We start from the raw sequence: 27030 nt of genomic DNA on the forward strand, positions 1-27030 counted from the left end.
AAAACATGCAATATTTATTGGCCACTAGATGGCAATGGGAGCACAATACAGTATAAGTGCACAGTATTTTAGAATTCTGCAGCTTTGGTTTGTTCACATAATACAATATAAACATTTTTTGAGTAATTTATAATTCAGTATAGAAAAGTTATTAGTAAAAGATGCGTCATTTTAAAAAAGATAGGAAAGCTGCACAATCATAAGACCTGGCCCCTCCCCGCCAGTTTATCCTAAACAACAGTTTAAACACTTGCTATCTCCAGCACTTCCACTCCCTCCCTCCCTTTAGCTTGATTCCTCTCTCCAGTTTTGATCATCTCTCCATTAAGGTCAGTCCGCTATGTCACTACTGACTCCCTACTGTCTTCCATTTCCTCACATCTCCCAGCAGGACCTCAAGCTCCATCTCCTCTCCACACCCCCAGCTGACTGTCTCTCTGTGGAACTTCACTTTCTTCAGGCCCATGCAGATTAAACCCAGCTACAGCTAGTCCCTTGTCTTCTTCCCTGTGAGAATTGAATCTACTCCCTTCTGGCTTAAAGCCAGTGCAGGTCAAACCTGATACTGCCTCTCTGTCTGCATGGGACTGCATGGACTGCTGCTTATCCCTCCTCTCTTTGGCTTGGCAACCATTTACCTTTCCTGTTTCCCATACTGAAACAGAAAAAAATGTAGATTTCTGCGTGGAAAGGGCATCTTGTGTAGTACATTTGCACAGAATTCTTCCAGGAGTATATGATGTAGTGACTGGAGAAAAAAATCATTTGGTATTTGCTAACTAAATGGGCTTTTGAGAGACTGCTAATACAACCAGTCAGTGGTAAAAGGATCTTGTGTGAGCTGTTCTTTGCTTTCAGTGACAGCTTGAAGAAAGCTGTGTTAGTAAAAAGAAAAAAGTATCCTTTTCCTAATCCCACTATAAGCAACGTTGTGATGCTGCAGCACAGAGTTCTTGTTAACTATTTTTTGAAGGAAAAGAAGGCTTAAGATTATATACATACAAACATATATATGTGTATGTGCTTATATACAACCTTCTCTCCAATGAAATCACTAAGGAAATCTACTGTAGCAGCATTTAATTTTCAAAAGGACAACTACAACAAAATGAGCAAAATAGTTAAAAAGAAAGTAAAAGGGTCGGCCGCAAAGGTTATGACTTTAAAGCAGGAGTGGACCCTGGGAGGGTCGTGCCCCAGCTGGAGGTTCACACGATCTTTACATGGACTCGGCCTTTGGGGAATTCATAATCAATAAATGGAAGGATTATGCTCAGAATAATGTTGCCCATGAGTCTGACTCTTGCCTGATTTGGGAGTCGGCTAAAGCTGTATTACGTGGCGATATGATTGCTTATTCCTGTCACAAACGCAAATCCCGGGACAGAGACATACTTTTCTTGGAGACCTCCTTGCGGGGTTTGCGGAGATCCTGTGGGGCCTGACCCACCGCTCACCTGAAATCCCAGTTAATGGCGATGCGGACATCTCTTAACGAGCTCTTAAATCAGAGAGCTGTTAAATCAGCTAAGTATTACCAATATCAATTTTATCACTTTAGACATAAACCAGGGTGGCTTCTAGCTTGGCTAGTCCACCAGTGGCAGGGACCTACACGGGTCGCCTCTTTACAGGAGGCTGACCACGTTCTACACTCGGATACAGACGTACATGCATTTCGGTCATTTGTTTTGCATCTTTATACACTGCGGATTCTGAAGTCGAATCAGATAGCCAGGCCTACTTGGCAAATTGGAATATACCTGCCTTTACAGACCAGGATCATCAAAGTAAATACCCCTATTGGGGAAGATGAGGTAGCTTTGGCAGTTCAACAGTGTAAAGTCCTTTAGATTGTAAGCTCCTTTGAGCAGGGAATATCCTTCTTTGTTAAATTGTACAGCGCTGCATAACCCTAGTAGTGCTTTAGAAATGTTTAGTAGTAAAGTGGCTAAAGCCCCTGGACCCGATGGGCTACGCATAGAGTTCTATAAGGTCTTGGGAGACATGTTATTTGCACTCTGACGGCTCACCTTAACACTGCAGTCGCCTCCCAACACATTCCGGGTGTTCTTAACCTCGCACACATGATGGTTCTACCCAAACCGGGCAAGGATCTCACTAGGGTGGAGTCCTGTCAACTAATTTCCCTGCTTTGTGTGGAGACCAAATTACTTGCAAAAGTGTTACTCAAGGGCCTGGCTTTCTGTCCACCTCCCTTGATTGCTTCTCCGCATGCTGGGTTCATACGTGGGCGTTATGCCACTAAGAACCTTTGATTGATCCTGGCCTCATTGGAGGAGGTGCACAAGTGGCAGACACCTTCTTTGCTGGTGAGCTTCGATGCAGAGAAGGTGTTCGACTGGGTGGATTGGCGGTTTCTTAGACTGCTGTGACATGCACGGATGGTTTCATACAGCTATTCAAACCCTTTATCATGACCCCTGGGCTTATGTGGTGGTCAGTGGTCTTCGCAGCAAACTTCCAGATCCAGCAGGGTTGCCCCAACTCCTCTTCGCGTTAGTAGTGGATCCTCTGATACGGGAGGTGATGGGGTAACCCTGAGGTTCGAGGGGTCTGCCTGTGGCCCTACGAGTTTAAAATCGCCGCTTTTACGGATGACTGACTTGTGCATCTCATGGAGCCTGGGCGGTCCCTGCCGGTCCTCTTGGAAAACTTTATGAATTTGGTTTTTTTTTCCGGTTTTAAACTTAACATGCAGAACTCTGAGGCTTTGGCTATGTGCTCCCTGTTGTTGCCAAAACTGGGTAGAGGACTTCCCGATGCGGTGGGCTACGGGAAATTTTCACTAGTTAGGTGTCCAGCTCCCCGATGACCCATTATAGCTGATGAGGTCAATATTCCAGTTCTGTTTACTACGTGGAAATTGGATGACCCTCTTCCCTAAATTGCTGTATGTTTTTCAGACAATCCCCTTGACGCTTAACTGAAAAGATCGCTGCTTGTTAGAGAGGATGATCTCGTGATTTGTGTGGGCAGATAAAAAACCAAAGTTGTTGTTTCGCTCTCTTTGTAGACCCAGGCGACAAGGAGGGCTGGGATTGCCAGATGTGTCGACGTATATTGAAGCTTGCCATCTTTGCCACCTTCGTGATTGGGTGTTTGATGTCAAATGCTTTACCTTGTTTGCGGTGGAAAAGGCGTGGGTTGCCCTATTACATTTAAATTCTTTGTTGCATGCCCTGGCGGCTGCTCTCCCGCTCTCTCTGAGAATTAGCGTGCTGATTAGGCCTTACGGGCAGCAAACACTGTTGATTCGTATGAACTTGCCCATTGTCAGGAAGGATGCCATCTTTCGTGGATGGGTACAGGCCCCTATCGGTTCTGGGCCAATTCTGGCTTCACCTTACTTCATCATGTTCTATGGTAGGATAGTTCTCACCAATCTCTGGCAGATCTCTCAGGAGGGTGGGAGGCTTGAGGTCCCACTAGCCTTGCATACTATCAGATGACTCAGTATGTTACCTCTTTGCGTCAGCTGGGCCTGGTGTGGTGCACAGCTCCTCACTTGTCTGCCTTTTTTAAGGCCAACCTCCCTGACCCTTTAACCTTGGCTGGGCTTCACCGGGCCTTTCAGGCTTTGTTTCCCCCAATAGATTACTCTGCAGTGACCCAAAACTGGTTTTGTGAGTTGGGTCTCCCAAGTCACAAATTCAGATTTTATCACCTTGCTAAGTCGTGAACCTTCTATTAGCTGCAGTGCGGTCCTACAGGAATGTCATTTACGAGTGCTCACTCAAGCGTATTTCTCCTCTGACCGAGCTCATTATGCTGGGCTTATGACGTGGTCATCTTCTTGCTTGAAGTGTCAGACTGCAGTGGGAACAATGGACATGTTTTTTGGAGTTGTGTAGCCATACAGGTTTTCTGGTCTCAGATAACTCGTTAACTGAGCAATTTATTGTGGAGAGCTATTTGTCTCATCCTGATCAGTGTGTTGTTTGGGCAATTCTTTTTTTTTTTTTTTTTTTTGTAGCTTTTGGGCCTTCCTGGCTAAGGCTAGTGTTCTTGGCCAGAAGTGTATTTAACAATGCTGGACCTCTGAATCTCCTCTGACATTTTGGCGTTGGAGAAATGCGCTCTACACCTACATGACACTGGAAGTTATGCATGCTAGGGGTTCCCCTAAACGCAAATTGCGATTTCTTGTTATTTGAGAGTATTATTTGCAATCTTTGCCTCATAGAGCATGTAGTTTGATTGTTAATCAGTTGTAATGTTGCTCTTCTCCCCCCCTTCAGTGTTGTTTGGGGGTAGGAGGGGTTATTGTTAAGTAGGGTGTTGGGTACTAGTGGCTCTGGTCTGAGGGATTTCCTTATTGTTCCTAGCTGATTTCAGCTATGTTTGCTGATACGGTCTTGTTTTCTTCTATCCTCAATAGATTACTTCTTTCAAAGAAAAGTATATTTAGGTTGATTTGGGATTGGTAGTAGGATTGTTCTTGTAAATAAAAAAAAAGTTTGACACTGTGATATAGTAGCAGATCTTGGGTTTTGTCAGTACTGTTCGTTTTATTGTGTCAATAAAAAGTTTGAACATAAAGCAGGCACGGATGTTGTTTAAAAATACCATTGTGGATGCATAGACCAGATGTATTCCACATATTAACAAAGGTGGAAAGAAGAGCAAACGATAGCCAGCATGGTTAAAGGGTGAAATGAAAGAGGCTATTAGAGCCAGAAGAGCATCCTTCAAAGAATGGAAAAAGGATCTAAATGAAGAACATAAGAAGCAACATAAGCACTGTCAAGCTAGATGCAAAGCATTGATAAGACTAAATGAGAATACGAAGAAAAAACTTGCCGCAGAGACAAAAACGTAGTAACACCTTTTTCAGGGACATCAAGCAGAAAGCCTGTGAGGGATCCGTGGGACTGTTAAATCATGAAGGAGGACAAGGCAATTTCGGAGAGACTGAATGAATTATTTGCGTCAGTCTTTATGGAAGAAGATGTAAGAGATCTACCTGTACCAGAAATGGTTTTCAAGGTTGACAATGTGGAAAACCTGGATGAAATCTCGGTAAACCTGGAAGACGTACTGAGGTAAATCACCTGGACCAGATGGCATACACCCTAGGGTGCTGAAAGACCTCAAACCTGAAATTACTGATCTACTGTTAGTGATCTGTAACTTGTCATTAAAATCAAATGTAGTACCTGAAGATTGGAGGGTGGCCAATGTAACACTGATTTTTAAAAGGCTTCCAGAGGTGATCCAGGAATTAGACCGGTAAGCCAGACTTCAGGGTTGGGCAAAATAGTGGAAAATATTATAAATAATAAATTATGGAATACATAAACAAACATGGTTTAATGGTACAGTCAGCATGGGTTCAGCCAAGGGAAAAATGACCTCACCAATTTGCTTCATTTCTTTGAAGGCATGAATAAACATGGATAAAGATGAGCCGATTGATGTAGTATATCTGGACTTTCAGAAAGCTTTTGACAAAGTTCCTCATGAGAGACTCCTGAAAAAATTAAAAAGTCAAGAGATAGAAGTAATGCTCTTCTGTGGATTAGGAATTGGTTATTGGACAAAAAAAACTGAGGGTAGGATTAAATTACCATTTTTTTTCAATGGAGGGTGAATAGAGGAGTGCTGCAGGGATCTGTACTGTGGTGGTGCTATTTAACATGTTGTTTATAAATGATCTGGAAAATGGAACGATGAGTGAGGTGACTTACGGATAACATAAAACTATTCAAAGTTGTCAAAACACTTGCGAATTGTGAAAAATTGTAGGAAGACCTTAGGAAACTGGAAGTCCGAGCATCAGTGGCATTCCTAGGGGGGCTGACACCCGGGGTGGATCGCCGATGCACCCCGCCCCCCCCGGGTGCAGCGCCCCCCCCCCAGGTGCACGCCGCTGGGGGGGGGGGTGCCGCGCACCTGCCGGCTCTTCGTTTTCATGCTCCATCTGCCACGGAACAAGAAGTAACCTGTTCCGGGGCAAAGGGAGCATGAAAACGAAGAGCCGACAGGCGCGCGGCGTGCACCTGGGGCAGACCGCCCCTACCCCCCCCCCCCCCCCCCACCCCCCCCGGTACGCCATTGCCGAGCATCCAAATAGCAGATGAAATTTAATGTGGGAAAATGCAAAAATAAATATTGGGTAGAATAATCCAAATCATAGTTAACAGATGCTGGGGGTCCACCTTAAGAGTCAGCACTCAAGAAAAAGATCTAGGTGTCATTGTAGACAATACACTGAAATTTTCTGCCCAGTGTGTGGTGGCTTCCAAAAAGCAAACAGGATGCTGGGAATTATTAGGAAAGAGATGCAAAATAAGGCCAAGAATATTATAATGCCTCCGTATCGCTTCATGGTGCATCTCACCTTGAATACTTCGTGCAATTCTGGTCACCATATCTCAAAAAAGATATACTGGAATTAGAAAAAGCTCAAAAGAGCGACCAAAATGTTAAAGGGGATGGAACTCCTCTTATATGAGGAAAGAGAGGTTAGGGCTCTTCAGCTTGGAAAAGAGACAGCTAAGGGGGGATATGATTGAGGACTGCAAAATCCTGAGTGGTGTAGAATGGTTAAAAGTGAATTGATTTTTCACTCTTTTTCGAAAAGTATAGAGACACCCGGGGACACTCAATTAAATTATATGGAAACACTTATAAAATAAATAGGAGAAAACATTTTTTTTCACTCGAACAGTTAAGCTCTGGAATTTGCTGCTGGAGGATATGGTAAAAGCAGTTAGCATATTTGGATTTAAATAAGATTTGGACACGTTTTTGGAGTTAAAGTCCATAGTCTGTTATTGAAATGGACATGGGGGAAGTCACTGCTTGCCCCAGAATTGGTAGTATGAATGTTGCTGCTAATTGGGTTTCTTCCAGGTACTTGTGACCTGAATTGGCCACTGTTGGAAGGAGGATACTGGGCTAGATGGACCATTGGTCTGACCCAGTATGGCTTAAATGCAAATGTAGGCTTCGCTTCGCTTTGAATGTAAACCAGCTGAATGTCTGTAAGAGCGCCTTAAACACAGAGATAAACACCAGCATAACACTCTTAACCATTCATTGTCTCACCCTACTCTTACACGCAAACACAACCCACAATCCAGACAACAATAACCCCATAACTCACGAATCATACAACACTCACATACACACAATGCCCACCCTAAAAAACATCCATAATAACCCACCAACAATACACCAACCCTATGTACGACCTACTAACAACTCACCAAACCAAAGACACAATAACCAACCAAAAGGAATAATCCCCGGATATGAACACCACCAACAAAAGGAGGAAAACAACAATAACAACAAATTCAACCACCGAAGAAACAGACAACTAATAAAAATAAACACAGCGAACCTCCCCACAGAACCACACCGCTCAATCCAACTAGGATACATCAATGCAAGATCAGCAGTAAGCAACTCAGTAGATTTACTAGACTGGATCACCACAGATAATTTAGACCTTCTTTTTATCACAGAAACCTGGTTCCACAGCCTCACTGACCCCGCCATTTTAGAAACATGCCCACCAGAATACAAAATCACCCACTGGACAAGAAATGGAAAAAGAGGGGGCGGAATAGCCATAATTTACAAATCCGAATTCACCATCACAACCACGGGTGAATCTACCTCACCACAACTTGAAATTGTCTCGACAAGAATTATTCATCCAAACCTAATAGGACACCTCAACGCAATCCTATTCTACAGACCACCAGGAAAATGGCAAGACTCCCAAACACAACTCATGGACTTCATATCGAACACATGTGTATCTGCCTCAAACATCCTTATAATAGGAGACATCAACCTACACCTTGAAGACGACACCTCAACAGGTACACGAGAATGCAAAGAATTCTTAAAACTCTGGGACCTGCACGCACCCAACACGCAGCCAACACATAAAAAAGGACATACATTAGACATCATAACACACAAATTTGACCCGAACTCAACTATCATACTCACTGACACAAGATGGACACCTACATTATGGTCAGACCACCATAAAGCAAATGTCTCTCTCTACTGGCGAAAAAACCACATAAACACAATCAATAAACATGAACGAACAACATACACCACGAGAGGAAAAATAGACCCCACAACATTCTGGCAACAGATCTACCAGAACGAATGGTCAATAAATGCTGACACCATCCAATTCCTCCAAGAATGGGACGAGTTATGTACAACAACACTAGACAAAATCGCCCCAATCCAAACCAGAATATCACACAGGAAAAAACCAAACCCATGGTTCACCGAAGAGCTGAAAAAACTTAAAACACAAGTCAGGAAACTAGAACGCGCATGGAACATAAAGAAAGATGAGGAACTGAGTTTGATTCCCACTTCAGGCACAGGCAGCTCCTTGTGACTCTGGGCAAGTCACTTAACCCGCCATTGAGCCTGCCATGAGTGGGAAAGCGCGGGGTACAAATGTAACAAAAAACAAAACAAAACACTAAATGCCTGGAAGTTACTTCGGAGGAAATACAAATATACCATAAAACAGACTAAAAGACTACATTACAAAACAATAATAGGACCAAATTACAAAGACACACATAAACTCTTCTTCCTTGTGAACAAACTGTTAGATACCACACCAGTTACAAACAATAACAAAGACATACCAGATGTTGACAACCTTGCGAAATACTTCAAGGAGAAAATTATACAACTACGAATTAAAATACCCGCCAGCCCTATTGATTACGCCACACTTCTAGATTGTCTAGACCCAGAAGACGGAACATACCCAGCAGACAGAACTTGGACCGAATTCGAACTACTATCAGAAGACCTCATCGCTGAAACACTTAAAAGATTTGCCAAATCCCACTGCAAATTAGACACATGCCCAAACAACCTCATGAAATCAGCTCCTCAACAATTCATAATGGACCTAACGAACCACGTTAACTTCATGCTACAAAACGGACTATTCCCAAAAGAAAAAGGAAAAATTTTACTCACCCCAATACCCAAAGATACAAAGAAAAGCGCAAGCGAAATAACCAATTACAGACCAGTAGCATCCATACCACTAATAACCAAACTAACCGAAGGAATGGTAACTAAACAACTCACAAACTATCTAAACAAACACTCAATACTGCATGATGCCCAATCAGGATTCCGATCGAATCATAGCACAGAAACAGTATTAATTACCCTTATGACTAAATTTAAACAAATGATTGCAACCGGCAACAATATACTCCTCCTACAATTTGACATGTCAAGCGCCTTCGACATGGTTGACCACGGAATCCTATTACACATACTCGAATATTTTGGCATTGGAGGAAACGTCCTAAACTGGTTCAAGGGATTCCTAACCCAGCGGTCATATCAAGTCACATCAAATTCAACCACGTCTGCTGCATGGACACCTGAATGTGGAGTACCACAAGGATCACCCCTCTCACCAACCATCTTCAACCTAATGATGATCCCCTTGTCAAAATTCCTATCAAATCATAACCTCAACCCATATATATACGCCGATGATGTAACAATATACATCCCTTTCAAAGAAGACATCAGAGAGATCCTCAATGAAATTAACCAAAGTCTACATATCATGAACACCTGGGCAGATGCATTTCGCTTGAAACTAAATGCAGAAAAAACTCCATGCCTGATACTCACTCACTTCCCAGTACAACACGAATGAATTCACCGCTATAAACACACCAAAACTAAACCTTCCAATCTCGGAAACGTTAAAAATCCTTGGAGTCACTATCGACCGCCACCTAACACTCGAAACTCATGCAAACAACACAACCAAAAAGATGTTCTACTGCATGTGGAAATTGAAAAGAATAAGACCATTCTTCCCAAGATCCGTCTTTCGCAGCCTAGTGCAATCCCTCGCACTCAGCCATCTGGATTACTGCAACTCACTATACGCAGGTTGCAAAGAGCAAATACTGAGGAAACTCCAAACAGCCCAGAATACAGCAGCCAGACTCATCTTCGGAAAACCAATATATGAAAGTGCAAAACTCTTACGAGAGAAGCTACACTGGCTCCCACTTAAGGAACGCATTACTTTTAAAGCATGCACATTAGTCCACAAAATCATTCACGGTGAAGCCCCAGCCTACATGTCTGATCTAATTGATTTACCACCCAGAAATGCTAAAAGTTCATCCCGAACTTTCCTCAACCTCCACTTCCCTAATTGCAAGGGCTTGAAATGCAAGGCGCTGCACGCGTCAACCTTTTCCTACATGAGCACGCAGTTCTGGAATTCACTGCCGCGCAACCTGAAAACGATCTACGAGCAAGCCACCTTCCGCAAACTATTGAAGACCCATCTTTTTGAGAAAATATACGGAAAGAACCATAACACATAAAGCCCACACCCACTGTTCAATAAAGCATCAATACAGCCACTCTGAATTCTTATCCCCTGTAATCTCACCACACTCATACCTCTACTCACAGAAAAGGTATACCAAATGCTTTCTTGTTGTTATATACTGCCCCTTTCAGTTTCCATAACCGAGTAGTAACAAATTGTATTTCTATCACTCACAACTTATTGTAAGCCACACTGAACCCGCAAAGAGGTGGGAAAATGTGGGATACAAATGCAATAAATAAATAAAATCTTATAAGAAAGGTGCACATGTGTTTGCTCATCTGGATAGTGTTAGGTTATCAAGTTGTTTAAGGTGGTTGTGTTTATTCTGAGTATTAGCCTTGTTGCTTATCTACATAAATACTGAGGAGCTGGATTGGAAGCCAAGAGAAAGATGACTTGGCTCAGTTTTCAGTTCTCCATCTCCACCTGCTGGTTGATGGACATAACTATCCACAGGTTCTGGAATAGTGGGAAGGACCGATGGAAATCAGGTAAGACATGTCTCCTTTAGTGACCCTATCTGAGGTTCCAACCCTCAGTTTGGGAAGCTCTGATGTACATTATAAAGTACACTGAGATACTTGCATACTTTAAAAAAAAAAAAAAAGGCATGGACATTTACACCTGCTCCTACGTGATTTCTGCAGCTTGCGCTGTATTTATAAAGACAAGTAGGCACCCTTTTCTTTATAAAACTGGTTTTCAGTAGACATCTGAAATGAGCTTAAACTATGCATACCCCTCTAAAATTACCCACGTAATGGTTACAGAGCCATGTAACTGAGTATGTGCCGTTAATACATCTTCTAAGATAAAGTAATCGTGTCTAGACCCAGTAAATGTGGGAATGTTAATATCCTTTATGCATACAGCAGTGAGGAGCCTGACTGCTTTCCCATGGGGCTGTCCATTGTTTATAGATATGCTGCAGACACAAGGTCTGATTCATCATCGACGCAGAATGTGAGAAAAGCAGTCATGAATCAGCCTCATGGCTTGTTTGCTGAACCTTCTCCTGTTTCTCAGTTCCCTTTGTGCATGTATCCTTCTTGTTCCTGGAAGTGAAGCTGACCTATACCCACGTCAGTGTCCCTGACCAGTTTCTCTGTCTCTTTTTGCTTATTGCAGTTTACGGTCATCCTTTTGCTTCCTCATGATTCATGTGTTCAGTCTCCTTTGCTGTATTGTTTTAGTTCTTCAAAGCCTGGAGGTGATCTTCATTTTGGGTTTTGTGGAGCCAGAACAGATTCCCTCTTTTATAAGGTTGTGAGCAGCTCCCTCATTTGAGTGTTTGGATTTAGATTTCAGATTAAGTTAACAAGTTGGTTTGGAAACCTGCAGGTAGGAGAGGATGCTCTTCTCTTTCCCAATCAACGTGACCAATGTTTTGTTTACTCAGCTTATTCCTTTCACTTTTCTTTTTCTTCTAGTGTATTCCTTGGCTGCAAGGAAACTGACAGTTGTCCAGATCAGGTCACCTGTTATAAAGGTAGGCATGATACACAGGGATACTGTGACCCTTACCCCCCCCCCCCCCCCCCCACACACACACACACACCCAGTCATCAGTTCAGGTCAGACCCATGGCAGAATCAAATGAAAGCTCTTGGCCCTGGGAGTCAGTTGGGTGACCTCTGTGAAAAAAGCCCCAGAAAGCTAGCCACTGGGTAAATGTTAATGCTTAGCCACAGTGGGCCATAATTTTTGATTATTAGTGCTGGAGTAATCTATGTTAGTAGAGAGGTTGAAGATGGAATCAGTACAGCCTCCTGCAGTGTGACGAGATTTGCAGCTGTGGGTCCTGGGACACCTCTGTTCTGTAGAATGATGGAAGTGCTGGCAGACAGAACAATACACTCGCCACTGATTTAGTACAGGAGAAGAAGGCCATGCTTTTGCTCTCATACTGGAGATAGTTAAACTGTAATTAAATACTCAGAGGGTAAGTGAAGTGAAATCTTCAAATCGACACAAAATAACTTCACTATATGCTTTGTCACTTAAATATCTAGTCATATATTAAAGGAAGGAAAAAATGCCTCATAGACAAGATTGATCTTTTTCTTCTTTAAGCTCTTCACTTACTCAGCACTATCCTGCTCTGCGTTAAAGTGGCAAGAGGAGGAGGACATGACTGCTGCATATCAAACCATATTCTTCTCTTCTGCTGTCCTAGGTCCATCTCTTTATTTGAACTGCATGGGCTGCTGAACAAATAGCGCAGTTCAAATAAACAGTTGGGCCTAAGACAGTATTTATTTATTTATTATATTTGTATCCCGCACTTTCCCACTAAAAGCAGGCTCAATGCGGCTTACATAGTAATAGGTAACAAAGAATTTTGTTTTGTAAAGTAAGAAATTAAGTATAACATAATAAAAGGATGAATAGGTAGGTAGAGACAGGTGATAGAGAGAGGAGGGTAAGGTGGGAGATTGAGTAAAGAAAGATGATGCAGTTCACCACCTCCTCCTCCGCTTGCTGCACAATCAGGGCAGGCAGGGAAGACAAATTAGGCTGTGGTAAGTGCTGAGGGGGATGGGGAGAAGATGCTGGGGTGGGATGCCCAGGGGTCTATGTTGTGAGTGGGGGACATAGTGGGTTAGGGATAGAGCAAGCTTTGACGTGTACTGTGGGGGTGGGAGTGAGGGTGTGTCTTGGGGGAGTGCAGAAGGTGAAGTGGAGTATGTTCCTGGGAAGAAGGAACAAAGGGATTTTGTGCTTTCAGGGCAGAGAAAGAGACTGCAGGGTTGGGACTGTGTGCTGAGGGGAAAGAATGGAGAGGTAAAGGCAGACCTTGGAGAGAGAATTGTGGTATTGCTGAGAATTACAAAGATGGAGGGGGTGAGGAGAGAGAACTGCAGTTTGAATAAGAGTTTGTTGAGGAAGGAATAGATAGAGGTTGGGGATATCGGGTCTGGGGAGGAGTCAGGCCTTATGATGAGGGAATTCTTTACAAAACATTACATATGAACTATGCAAAAATTTAAAATATCATGCACAGAATCTTCAAAATTTTGTGCAGAATCCCCCAAGGAGTACCAAATGTAGAGAAATGAACAGTGAAGTGTTACGCTATTTGTAAATTGAGGCACGTAGTAGTTTCATTAACCTGTGCTCTTTTGCTGCTGTTTTTAAAGAATAAATCTAGATCTTTGTGCCAGCTGTTGATTTCCTGGATGAAGAAGAATGGGTTTGGCAGAGTCATCATCCTCTCCAGTAGCCACGCATATCAACGGGATGACCAGCAACTGCTTGGGTAAGATACCATGCAGAAAGCACCAAAGAATTATGTTTGCTTCTAATAAAGTGTGATGGCCTGTGGTATCCCTTAGCTAGTCTTGGGTACTGTGTGTTGGCAGAGCTAGAATCATGCCCTGGGTGACACACCTCCACTCCCACCCACTGTGCCGCGGCCACAGCAGGGTAGACAATAGGGAGACATTTTTGCACCCTGTGCAGCTGCAGAGCACTCAGATGGCCCTGATTGGCAGTGTGTATGTGTAGGATTTTCTTTTTTCTACTTAGTTGGATTAGAATGAAGAAAATGCAGAGACTCTCTGAGCTGAAATGTCCATGTGTATTCATGTGTGATTATGCTAAAATCAGCCTTCACTAGTCCCACTTGGTAAACACAAGTGACTTTATTGACTTTGTGAGCAGGACAGAAGTTGAGTAGATAGAGGGAGCCACTGCTACTGCTGTCCAGGGCAGCCCCTTGCCACAATGAAGAGGAGGAGGAGACAGAAGGGAGGAAATTTATAATAGGAAAGAAACCAGCAGGGAAAAGGAAATGAGGCTAGAGAAGGGATAAAAGAGGGAAAGAAGGAGGAGAAACATTGAAAAAATGCAAATAACATGGAACACGTAGAAAAAAACAGACCGGTGGGGGGTGGGGGGGGGGTGGAGGCTGCACAGTAGGATCTTGGTGAAATTCTTGCAGTATATCAGGAGAGCGTGAGAATGTCCTCTGAGAAAGAAGCAGGATGGAAAAAGTCGAGGAAAAGAGACATAGAAGGGGAAGATGGGAGAGGAGTAAAAGCAGAGCATGTCATGAGGAACTAGAAAAATGTACATGAGAGCAGCGAAAAATGCACAGATGTGATGATTTGGATGGGAGAAGATAATCTGTTCAATAGATACAGCGGGAGGAGAGAGGCTTGCTGTGGAGGTGATGTGCTCAGATCCAGGAAGGGAGGGGAAATAGCTTCTGCAATGGTGATCGTCCCTGCCAGCCAACAAATGACACTGAAAGGTGCCTTGGAACCCCCCCCCCCCCCCCCCCCCCCAGGCTGATACTTTGTGCCACTATGCAAACCTTTTGGGGAGAGGAAAATGAGAGAAAACGTATACTTGGGGGAAAATCCTTATTGAATAAACCCTTGCAGCAGTTGCACAGGGAACAAGAGAGAGGTGTAAAGGAGGCGGGATAGGCAGAGACTTGATGTTAACAAGCAGGCTCTGAATGTAACCTGCTTCTCTTTCACACCATTCTAATTTGGCAAAACAGTGCAGAGTTCTGGTTGCTGCAGTGGTTCTAATTCAGTGGCTTTTGGTCTTTTTGTTATTGTAGCACTGCTTGAATGCAGCTTTTGAGAGTGTATGTCTTTTTTTTTTTTTCTGCTTTTACATGGTGAACTCCTGCAAACCTTTGTAGAGTATAGCAGTGAAACTTAGTTTCATAAGATCCACAACACCAATGTATGATCAACCCTTATGAACTGGAAGAAAAACCTACCCATGCACTTCAAATCCTCTGTCCTTCACCCCAATCTCTTGTCACTATTTTCACTCATCCACTTGGGATATTCTTTAGAAGGACCTTAGCAACCTTGGATATGCATAGAGTGAGATCCTGTTAAAGGAAATGGGCCAAAGTACTTGAAGGGCCTTGAAGATCAGACAGAGTTTTAAATTTAGCCCTGAATTGTATTGGTAGCCAGTGAAGTTTTTGTTGAAATGTTGTGATGTGATTGCGTCACAGCCTTCTATCGGTTGTTCTGCGGCATTCCAAATTGGTTGGAGCTGGTGCAGAACCTTTGTAGTCAGATCAATGTAGAGTGCATTACAGTAATCCAGTCTTGATGTTATAGTAACATAGTAAGTTACAGCAGATAAAGACCGAACAGTCCATCCAGTCTGCCCAACAGTCATATTCATTATCAATCTAAGATTAAATCAACAATGAATATGATATTATATACTTAATCTTGGTCTTTCTTTGATGTTTCTGGGACATAGACCGTAGAAGTTCACCCAGGTCTGCCCTTATGTTCCAGCTATTGGAGTTGCTGTCAAATCCTACCCCAGCCCATCTAACTCAATCTCCATCGTGTCATTTGCGGGACACAGACCGTAAAAGTCAGCCCGGCACTGTCCTCACATTCCATATAATTGGAATTTACCTTGAACCTCTCTCCATACCAATCCTAAACAGGATCGCTATATGTGGGACTCGGACCATTCAAACCAGCCGAACACCGGCTTTTAGATGATGCTACCAGAGTTGCTATCTAAGCACCAATTGACATGCAAACACATATTAAAAAAAAAATTAATGGGTTGCATATCATTCATTTTCTAACTTGGAGATCCTCTGTGTGCATCCCATGCCTTTTTGAATTCCACCACAGATTTCTCCACCACCTCACACACATGTCTCCCTTGGATTTCTACTCCCTAAGTGCATCACTTTGCACTGAATTTTAATTGACAAGCACTAGACCATTCTTCTAGCTTCTGCAGATCCCTTTTCATGTTTTCCACTCCCTCCAGGTTGTCCACTCTGTTACAAATCTTGATATCATCCACAAAAAGGCAAATCTTACCTTCTAACCTTTCAGCAATGTCGCTCACAAAAGATATTGAACAGAATCAGCCCCAGCACTGATCCTTGAGGCACTCCACTACTCGCCTATCCTTCCTCCGAGTGAATTCCAGTAACCACCACCCTCTGGCATATGTCCTTCATCCAGTTCACTACTTTGGGTCCTAACTTCAGCCTGTCAAGTTTATTCAAGAGCCTTCTATGAAGATCCGTATCAAAGGCTTTGCTGAAATCTAAGTATTTTACATCTAGCACATGTCCTCAATCCAATTCTCTGGTCACCGAGTCAAAGAATTCAATGAGATTCGTTTGGCATGATTTACCTTTGGTAAAACTATCTTGTCTCTGATCTTGCAACTTATTGGATTCCAGGAAATTCACCATCCTTTCCTTCATCATCACTGCCATTATTTTTCCAATAACCAAAGTTAGGCTAACCAGCCTGTAGTTTCCAGCTTCTTCTCTGTCACCACTTTTGTGAAGAGGGACCACATCCGCTCTTCTCCAATCCCAAGGAACCTCCCCCTTCTCCAAGGATTTATTAAACAAATCTTTAAGAGGACCCGCCAGAACCTCTCTTATCTCCCTCAATATCCTGGGATGGATCCCGTCCGGTCCCATGGCTTTGTCCACCTTCAAATTTTCAAGTTGTTCATAAACACTTTCTTCCAAGAACAGTCCTGTATCCGCACCATTCTCATATGTACCAAATATTTGTTTAGCACATTTGCTTTTTCCTCATCATTCTCCACATAGCGGTTCGCACAGTCTTTCGGTCTCGCAATTCCATTTGTAGTCTTCCTCCTTTCACTAATATACCTAAAAAAAAAATTCGTGTCGCCCCCTCTTTACATTTCTAACCATTTGTTCTGCTTGCGCTTTCACCAGATGTACATCTCTCTTGGCTTTTTTCAGTTTCTTCTGGTATTCCTTTCTGTGTTCTTGAATTTTTCTGTATTCCATGAACGCCAACTCTTTAGCCTGTATTTTCTCAGCCTCTTGCTTGGAGAATCATATCTGTTTCCTTTTTCTCTTGCTTTTATTTACTCTCCTTACATAAAGGTTTGTAGCCATATTTATAGCTCCTTTCAGCTGCCTTTCCACTTCTCGCATGTCCTCCCAGCCCATCAGCTCTTCCTTCAGGTATTCCCCCATTTTACTAAAGTCAGCATGTCTGAAATCCAGGACTTTTTTTTTTTTGTTGTTACATTTGTACCCCGCACTTTCCCGCTCAATGCGGCTTACATATTATATACAGGTACTTATTTGTACCTGGGGCAATGGAGGGTTAAGTGACTTGCCCAGAATCACAAGGAGCTGCCTGTGCCTGAAGTGGGAATTGAACTCAGTTCCTCAGTTCCCCAGGACCAGAGTCCACCACCCTAACCACTAGGCCACTCTTCCACATCCACAACTTTGAGTTCTGAGTGGCTGCCCTCCACTTTAGCCGTTATATCAAACTGATGGACACTGCTGCCCAGGTGGGCACCCACTTGGACATTTGACACACTTTTCCCATTTGTGAGCACCAGATCCACCGTTGTTCCTTCCCCTGTGGGTTCTGTCACCATTTGTCTGAGCAGAGAACTTTGAGAGGCATCCACAATCTCTCTACTACTTTCCATTTCCGCAGATGAAACTTTCCAATCTGCATCCGGCAGGTCAGTCTCCCAGAAAAAGCACCTCTCTCTTTTCTTTCCCAATTTTTGGATATCTGTAACCAGATCTTTGTCTGGTTCCTCCAATTGTGTCGGTGGTCTGTAGACAGCACCCATGTGGACAGAGGTTCCATCATCTCTTTTTAAGGTGATCCATATCGCTTCTTCCTTTTAGTTATCATGGCATGAAGTACTGTGATAAGACATCTCAATGTATGGAGGGAACATCATTATCACAGACGATGGAGGCAGCTTCTAAAGGCTGCTTGGATTTGTGGGATCAGCATAAGTGTTGAATTCAGCTGTACCCCTAGGTTCCTGACTTGTGATTTAAGGAGGAATCCATAGTTCCCAAAAGAGGTTTTGCTGTCGGATATTTGACCACTTGTATTAGGGACTCACAGGATCCCAGTATTATTTGAATTCAGGCAAAATTTGTAGTTTTTAACCCATTCTTGAATTGCTGTTAAACAGGTAGTCAGTTTCTTAAAGGCTGTAAGTTAGTTTGGTTCAGTAATGATTCTTGTCATTCCCAGGGCTTAATTTGTGCTGAAACTGGATTGAACAGCGTTCCTGCCCTTCTGGTAGCTCCAGAAGTAATGTCACCCACTCCCTTGCACTCCAGCTTCCCTCCCCCCTCCTGTTCCCTCCCCTAGTGGCAGTTTAGTATCTACCCTGGTCTCACAAGCAACCCCATCCTCCACTGTGCCTTTTAAAAGTTGTTATATGAATGTATTGACCACTGGCAGCAAGCAGTGATTCATATGTGATTCTTGTGCCCTCCCTACAGCCTTCACTTTGACACAACTTCCTGTTTCCTCATAGGCAGAAAGGATGTGGGGAGGGCACAAGCATGGTTGCTACAAGTATAAAACAACTTTTAAAAGCTACACCGGGGGGAGCAGGGCTTGAGAGTCCAGAGTATGTGCTGGATCGCTGGCTGGGGAGGGGACAGAAAACAGATATGCAGGACTATTAGTGGGGGGGGGGGAGGAGAAATGTTGGACCACTAGGGAGGAAAGAGAAGGGAGAAGGAGATATAGGACTATTAGGGAGGAAAGGGAAGGGTAGGGAGAAAAACAAAGAAATGCTGGACTACTGGGAAGGGAGGAGGAGAAATGCTGGACCATTAGGAAGGGTTTTGTATTTCACAGTGTGCCTGGTAGTGGAGCGATTTTTTGTTGCTATTGCTCAGATTACATGAGAATCAGAATATTTATTGTACGGTGACTTCTAAGGAGAAATGTCCTATCAGTTGTTGGGAGGGGGGGGGCTGGATTGGTAGAGGGAAAATTGTTGAGCTGCTTGGGCATGGGGGTAGAGGGGGGTTTGGAGAGAATGAATTGTTGGGCATGGGAGGGGAGGGCGAGAAGAGAGATGCTGCACAGAGGGTGTAGGAGAGAAGGAAAATTGTTGGGGAGGGAGACGAAGCGAGATGAAGGGGGTGTAGGAGAGAGGGAAAATTTGTTGGAGGGGATGGAGAGATGCATGGGTGGTTAGAAGCGAGGTATCATTGTTGGGACATGGGAGAGTGATGCTGCAAGGAGGGGGAGAGAGAGGGATAATTGTTGGATGTAGGCTGGGGAGGGAAGGAGGGGTGAAGGACAAGAGAAGAAGAAATGTTGGACCTGGAAGGGAGGGGAGGGAAAGAAGCGGCATAGGGAGAAAGGGATGAGGGAGAAATGTTGGACATGGTGGTGGAGGGAAGGGAGCGATGAAGAGATGCTGCAAGAGGGAAAGAGATGTTAGACTTGGGATGCAAGGGTGAGAGAGAGAAAGAGACATGGTGAACAATGGGAGAGAGGGAATGATGTTGAACATGAGGGTGGAGGAGAGGGAAGGGGAGAAGCTGCACAGGAGGGAGGAAGAAGGAGGGGAGATGTTGGATCCAGGGGTAGAAGGGAGTGAGGGAGAAATGCTGGTCTATGGTTGGGAGGGAAGAGAGGGAGAAATTCTGGATCTTGGGGGAAGGGGCAAGAGAAAAGGGACAGGAAGATACTAGGAGAGGGTAGAGGGTGGGGAGAGGAGAAAGAGGGAGCAGATGCTGGGCTAGAAGGTTTGGAAGGTGGGAGAGGCCAAGGGGGGGGGGGGGGGTAGTAAGGAAATGAACGACCCGAGGATAGTGATTACAGGGAGTAGAAATATGATAATGGGGAGTAGATTGAAGATGGAAGGCTGGGGAAGGCGTGAGATGGGGAATAGGAGAGCTAGTGGGTGAAAAAAAGGAGATGGAAATCTGATAGGTATATGAACAAGTAAAAAGAAGGAAAGGGATTAGAGGATGCAGCCGCTTGAAGGAGAATTAACAGAAAGACAGGAAAGTGGAAAAGAGAAACTGGAACAAACATGATGGAAAAATAAAATGACAAGACAGCAAAGGTAGAAAAGGCATTTTATTTTTGAATTTATTAACTGAAATATGTTAGCTTGAGAAATGTGCATTTCAGATGTCATCTTATTGTGTTCAGTAGCAGTACATTCCGAGGTTCCGAGTTCAATTTTTGTCTATATATATTTTGTTTCTAATTTGTGATCCATTCTTCTGTATTTGGTGAGAGTCTGTCAGTGCAATTGTCAGTGCAATTGTAATGGTAGGTGGGAAGTTTGGAGGGGAGGCAGTGAAAAGAGGGAATTGGGAGGGCTTCTTTATTTTCTGCCCTGGGCCCTAAAGTCTAACATAATCCTGATCCTTTCTGTAGTTGGTGGGAATCCCTAAGCTACGTCAGCTGAGGACTTCCTCTGAAGGCAGCCAAAACTCCCTTCTACTAAGCTTGGCAGATGGCAGCAACATCCTTGAGCCACTGATAACTAAGCATACTTGAGGTGCCAGCATCAGTGACTCAAGGAGTTGCTACTGCTGCCTTCCAAAATTGGTAAAAGGGATTTCTGCCTGTCTTCGGAGGAAGTTTCCTCTGACAGAGCTTGAGGATTTTTATGAGCTAAAGTATATTTTGAGTTGGGAGGAGCCGAGGGAGGGTTGAAGAGTGGTGAGAGGAAGGCAGAGAGAAATTTTGTGCCCACCCACTTTGGGCTCAGGCCCACCCAGAATTGGTTGCCACTGATAAAAGGAATGTATTGGTATCGGTATAGTGTTGTGGGATGTCGACCACCTTGCAGAACATCGTCTGTGTGACCATTTTCATAGATTTCTTACTATTTATTAGTCATTTACTTTCCTCATCAGCAGCAGACAAATCCAGAGACTTGTGGGTTATGCCCATCTACTAGCAGGTGGGGATAGCACTAAATTGAACTCTCCTCTTAAAGGATGGTATGCTTGTTGTTCCTTCTGCTTTGTTACAGAAATACTAGCTGACCAAGGAGCACACCGTCCTGTGAGAGAGTTCAGTCTAGTGCTCTCTATCTCCACCTGCTGGTAGATGGGCATAACCCACAAGTCTCTAGGTTCATCTGCTTGTGACTAAAGGAAAGAAAATTATCAGGTAAGATATAATTTCTCCATACCGCTTGTTAATGTTGCCTCTGTAAAGCAGTTTACAGGCTAAATTATAGCTAGAAATCGAAATACACTGCTATTGTCAAACTGCACTGGCTTCCTGTGGAAGCAAGATCTATTTTTAAGTCAGGCAGATTTGTTTTTCTTATAATATATGGTGATATGGAGAATCTGATTTTATTACCAGATTACAATATATTGAAAACAGCGAGATGATTTTTAAGAGTTGTTATATCCTAGTCCAAAAGGTGTTGTGTATAAGTCTGTTTTCAGCCACCTTACAATACCAAGCTGTTAAGTGGTAGAAGTCAAAATTAAGACAATGTTTACCGTATTTTTCAGACTATAAGACGCACCGGACCATAAGACGCACCTAGGTTTTAGAGGAGGGAAATAGGAAAAAAAAAATTTTCCTTTTTCCCTCCTCTAAAACCTAGGTGCTCCGGTGCGTCTTGTCCGAGTTTTGGATCGCCGTCCTCTACTTACGCGATGCCATGTTCCCTGGTGGTCTAGTGACGTCGGGGCAGGAAAGAGCCCCCTCTTTCCTGGTCATCGTGCTGCTCTCCGTGCTCCTGACTGCTTCCTGACGGTCTCGGCGAGATTCAAAATGGCGGCCATTTTGAATCTCGCCGAGACCGTCAGGAAGCAGTCAGGAGCACGGAGAGCAGCACAATGACCAGGAAAGAGGGGGCTCTTTCCTGCCCCGACGTCACTAGACCACCAGGGAACATGGCATCGCGTAAGTAGGGGACGGCGATCTAAAACTCGCTACCTTCGGACTATAAGACGCACCCCCCATTTTCCTCCCAAATTTTGGGGGAAAAAAGTGCGTCTTATAGTCTGAAAAATACGGTAATTATGGTGTGTTTTGTAAAATTCTTAAAAGCTTTTTTTTTTATTCTCAAAATACCGATAAAAATGTATTCTTTTTTTTTTTAAGTATGTTTATTAGTTTAATTTAACAAAACACAATAAACATTCCAACCATTGAACAGATTATTCTAAATATAATTAAATTTCTAGCTCCTAGGAATGCCCAGTTTATTTCCTGTAAACTGCTTAGAACTCTTATTTGGGGGAAATTGTAGGGTAGAGGGAATTGAACTGAGTTGAATAGAAAAGAATGCCAATTAATTTATTACGTTAGAGGAAACATAGAAGAAAGCTGTATGTTACAGAGAATAGATTTGAACCCAAGGCAGGCACACCATCTCCCCCAAGAACCAGCACGGTATGATCAGTCTGTGGTGAATGCCAAAGTAAATTAGTGTGTCTTAGGCTTAAGCTCAGCTCTGAGTAGTAGTGGTAGTAAGTTCCATAAGGCTGGTGCTATATAGAAAAAGGCTGAAAATGGGTAGAGTCCAGATATGCCTTGGACAGAGACAGTAGAGAGAGTAGTAGCTCAAATGAAGAGCATAATTAGCGAGCAGAATGGTAAGGTACTATAAGCGAAGCTAAGTAATATGGGGAGCCACTATGGAGTGCTTTGTGGGCAAGAATGAGAATGTTGAATTTAAAGCAATAATGAATTGGGAGATAGTGGTGTTAATATAATAGTGGTGATACTTGGTCATATTTCCAAGCCCCACAAAATAATCTGTCATATTTTGTACAATTTGAAGTCTGAACGGGATATTACCAGTGGCATAGCTACGTGGGGCCTGAAGGGGCCTGGGCCCCCGTAGATTTGGCCCTGGCCCCCTCCCGACGACCCCCTTGAACTCCCCTCTCGCCACCAACCCGCCGTCGCCCCGCCGCTTCAGGTACCTTGTTTGCTGGCCCGCCAGCCGAAGAGAGTCTAGTTCTTCAGCGCCAGAGTAGCGCCTTCGTTCAAGGAAGTTCCTGGCATGATCAGCTGTTTCTGATGCCTTACGTGACATAAGGCGTCAGAAACGGCTGATCACGCCAGGAACTTCCTTGAATGAAGGCGCTACTCCGGCGCTGAAGAACTAGAGACTCTCTTCGGCTGGTGGGCCAGCAAACAAGGTACCTGAAGCGGCAGGGTGGGCGGCGACGGCGGGAGAGGGTTGGTGGCGGGAGGGGGGGTTCAAAGGGGTTCGGTGGGAGGGGGGTGCAATATGGCGGTGGCGGCTGGGGGGGTGGCGGCATGGGGGGGACTAAACAGTGCCCCCCCACCTAGGGCTGTGGCCCCCGCTCCCGGCGAGGTCTGGCTACGCCCCTGGATATTACTATAGCATGTAGAATAGTTTCTTGTTCCCTGGTGTCTATATAAAAAAAAAAAAATCTCTGATGGCTTTGAACTAGCAAAGAGCATAGAAACCGTGTCTGTCTACTAGCAAAATATGGTGGTCGAAAGAGAGTTGTCTATCTAAAGTGACCCCTCCCCCCTCAAGATTAATCGCCTGTGTAAATCATAGTGCTTTTGTCATGTCCTTAATTTGGTCGCATTTAGTTCTGTCTAACACCTGTTACTCTTTATCTGTCAGTGTGTTCCACATATAGTTACACCTTACACTTTCTATTAAGATATTTTAATGTGTAGATGTTGTAAGTATCATAATGTGGGGTTTCAATATGCAGGTTAGTCTCCCAAGCCTAGGGCAACTCAGGGTCACCTCTAGTCAGATCAAGGAGTTCTTGCACTGATGATTTGTTATGAAGTACTTGGTATACCATGAGCAGCCAGATTGGATTTTCTTCCAGCTGGTTTAAAAGGGATTCTGATTCACTTAAATGGGGGATGGTGATGCTATGCACTTTGTGTCCCGAATCAGGATTCCTGCCCTGTCGCCCTGGTCTTACTTGATGTTGGAAGTTGAAACTTAGTTGCGACAGTGGTAATCCTTCAGTTTTTCAAGTTGCCAGGTTTTAGTTTTTCCTAAGATATGTAGATGCTGTTCACATATCACATCATAGATCACTGAAGATTTGTTAGCTGATCTGCATTCACCAATCCTGTGGTTCCAAAGCGTGGTCTGAATGCCAGGGTCACTTAGGCATGACAATGATATGGTTGTTTGGGTACCATTAGGCAGGTGTTTGACCTCTTGCACTTTTGTCTTCCCTGTGGTTCATAGTTTCCATTTCTGCACACCCCTGGGATCCCTGAGTTCTCTTGGTCCACTGGGCCAAGGCACTTTCCTGATGATAAAAACAGAAACATGACAGCAGATATGAGGAAAAGGCCCATCCAGAGCAACCACTGTCTCCTCTTTTATTTAAGAGATCCCACGTGCTTGTCCCTCAGTTTCTTGGAGTTGGGATGCGCTGAAGCAGATTTCAGTAGGTGGCACTCCAGGCCTAAATAATGGTGTGGATCAGCTACCTTGCAGTGGGTTGAATTCTATCTAGTAAGCAAATTTTCCTAGGTGGAGCCACAGACTGTGACTGTGTACATGTTAGGGGTGTGCAGCCCAGAACCTGTGGGTTCTACCTGTCCACCAGCAGATAGACAGAACAAAAAAGTAGTACCTTGTGATTCACCCTGTAACGGCACTGCGGCAGAACAGTGGATTTTTTTTTGTTACGTTTGTACCCCACGCTTTCCCATTCATGGCAGACTCAATGCGGCTTACATGGGGCAATGGAGGGTTAAGTGACTTGCCCAGGGTCACAAGGAGCTGCCTGTGCCTGAAGTGGGAATTGAACTCAGTTCCTCAGATCACCAGGAACGGAGTCCACCACCCTTGAGGCTGTATTATTATTCTGTGCTATGTGTTTCCCTTCTTTAGCCAGCAGATGGTGTCTGACCTCTGCATTATAAGCAGTAGAAGAGTTTCTTAACTTGCTTGCAAGCCTGAGAAGAGAAAGCCCAGAGGGAAAGTAACCTGTACTGCCATTACTCAGAAACCCCTCAGAATTAATGTTCTGGGCTCTGATTGGCCCTGCTGTTCAAAAACCAGCCAAAAGTTGCTGGAAGTTACTGGAAATTCTCAGTCTCAGAGTAGGAGTGTGGAGGGTACAGACCTCTATACTGTTTAAATCCTGTGAGCAGTAATTTTCCTGAATGCCCCAGGTACTACTCGGGTAGTGAATAAGTGTTTAGTTTAACATTGATTCCTGTTCTGTTTAATTTACCTGATGGTGTTGCTGGTTACACCTTTTTTTTGTTCACCATCCACTATGCTATTTTTCCATGATAATAAATCAATTCGTTTATTAGCTCTGTTTGTTCTGAACTGACTAAGAATCCTAGTGTTTGTGTGTTTTATCTGTGGGTGCTTTCTGGGAACTGTGTAAAAGAAAGTGGGAAATGGACCAATAGCTCCAGAGACTGGGACAGCTAGGTCAAACAAGGGTGATTTTATTGCAGATTCAATAACAGATCTGTGTTTCGGCCACAGGCCTGCCTCAGGAGTCTCAATGTATACAAAAAAAGTAAGTGAACTTCTACCAGGAGAAAAGAGAATGGTCTTTAAAAAGATCATAGAAAAGTCTCAAGGCTTCAACATGCAACACTGCTTTATCAAAAAGTTAATACTGAACTCCTATACCCACATGGTGCCCATATAGGGTGAATCACGAGGAATTACTTTTTCTGTCTCCATCCATTGTTGGATATATAGAACCCACAGGTTCTGAACTGGTCTGGTAGGACTAAAAGAAAGAAAGAAAATTAGCAAGTAAGATATATAATTTTTGCATATATATTTGAATCTTGTTATATTCCAATATCTGTGTACCTTACAAATATTGTGAAAAGTGAAAGTCCTTTTTAAGAATACCCTCTGTATATATGGGATATCTGAATGGCTGATTTGTCAATGCCGTTTCTTATTATGCTGTTAGCATTCCTTTTCGCTACCTGCTCACACCAGCCCTTCAGAGCAGTGTGGGGAATCTGATGCAGAAGCTGAATTGGAAGGAGATGGAACAAATGGCGACTTACCCTGGTATAAGTGAAACTGAGAAACGCATCGTTATCCCTGGGGGTGGCATTACAAAGATCCTGTATAATTACAGGTCAGTGTGCTAAGCATTGTTGCAGTGTTCTCATTTTACAAATTCTTAAAACCTTTTGAACCTCTTTCTGCTGTAGGCTGCTTATAGTTGCTGGTCTTCTGTGTTTCTCAAATGTGCTAGAGTTTCACCTGTATTTTTTAACTCAAAAACATAAACATGCATATATTGTTCTTGAACATGATCATTAGTAGAGCTGCTACAGCACAGAAGTCATTGACTGGCCTGAACCCTAAGAGGGACTGCAACTGCTGCTGCTGTGGGCTGAAGCTGAAAGGCAGCTAAGTCATCACTGTGTACCAGGGCTGCTCTTTCCTCAAACAGAAAAAAAAGGATGGAAAAGGGGCAAGGAGGTGGTGGTAACAAAACAGAGCAAAAAACATAAGAACAAGAGAGCAAAAATAAAGAGCTCTAACTGGTAAACTGCTAAAAAAAAATTATCTAATATAATAAAACGCACCCTCAACGTTCTGAGGACAACGTTCTGTGAAGCCATGAAGCCATCTGACGTCACTCCCAGGCTGAAGGGTTCGTGGATTCGTGGTGTGAAGCCTTCAAGCCAGCCAGCCGTCTCTGCCCCGCCCTCGCGTCTAAACAAACAATCCGGAAGCGAAACGTCAGGGAAGGAGGCGGCGCTCCCGACGTCTAGCCTTCCCTTCGCTGTGTTCCGCCTTCAAAAAAAGGCGGAACACAGCGAAGGGAAAGCTAGACGTCGGGAGCGCCGCCTCCTTCCCTGACGCTTTCGCTGCCGGAAACGCCA

General features: G+C 43.8%; 1 protein-coding gene across 1 annotated transcript in view; it reads left to right on the top strand.

The window, feature by feature from the left end:
* PSMG2 (proteasome assembly chaperone 2) overlaps nucleotides 1–27030 on the top strand; it is a 53753-nt gene that overhangs the window by 12451 nt on the left and 14272 nt on the right. Inside the window, exons 3-5 of the mRNA XM_030212417.1 lie at nucleotides 11839–11897; nucleotides 13549–13667; nucleotides 26100–26273. Coding sequence (XP_030068277.1) covers nucleotides 11839–11897; nucleotides 13549–13667; nucleotides 26100–26273 — 352 coding nt within the window. The remainder of the gene's footprint in view (nucleotides 1–11838; nucleotides 11898–13548; nucleotides 13668–26099; nucleotides 26274–27030) is intronic.

This window comes from Microcaecilia unicolor, chromosome 1 (genome assembly GCF_901765095.1).
Source record: "Microcaecilia unicolor chromosome 1, aMicUni1.1, whole genome shotgun sequence".
Classification (NCBI taxonomy): domain Eukaryota; kingdom Metazoa; phylum Chordata; class Amphibia; order Gymnophiona; family Siphonopidae; genus Microcaecilia; species Microcaecilia unicolor.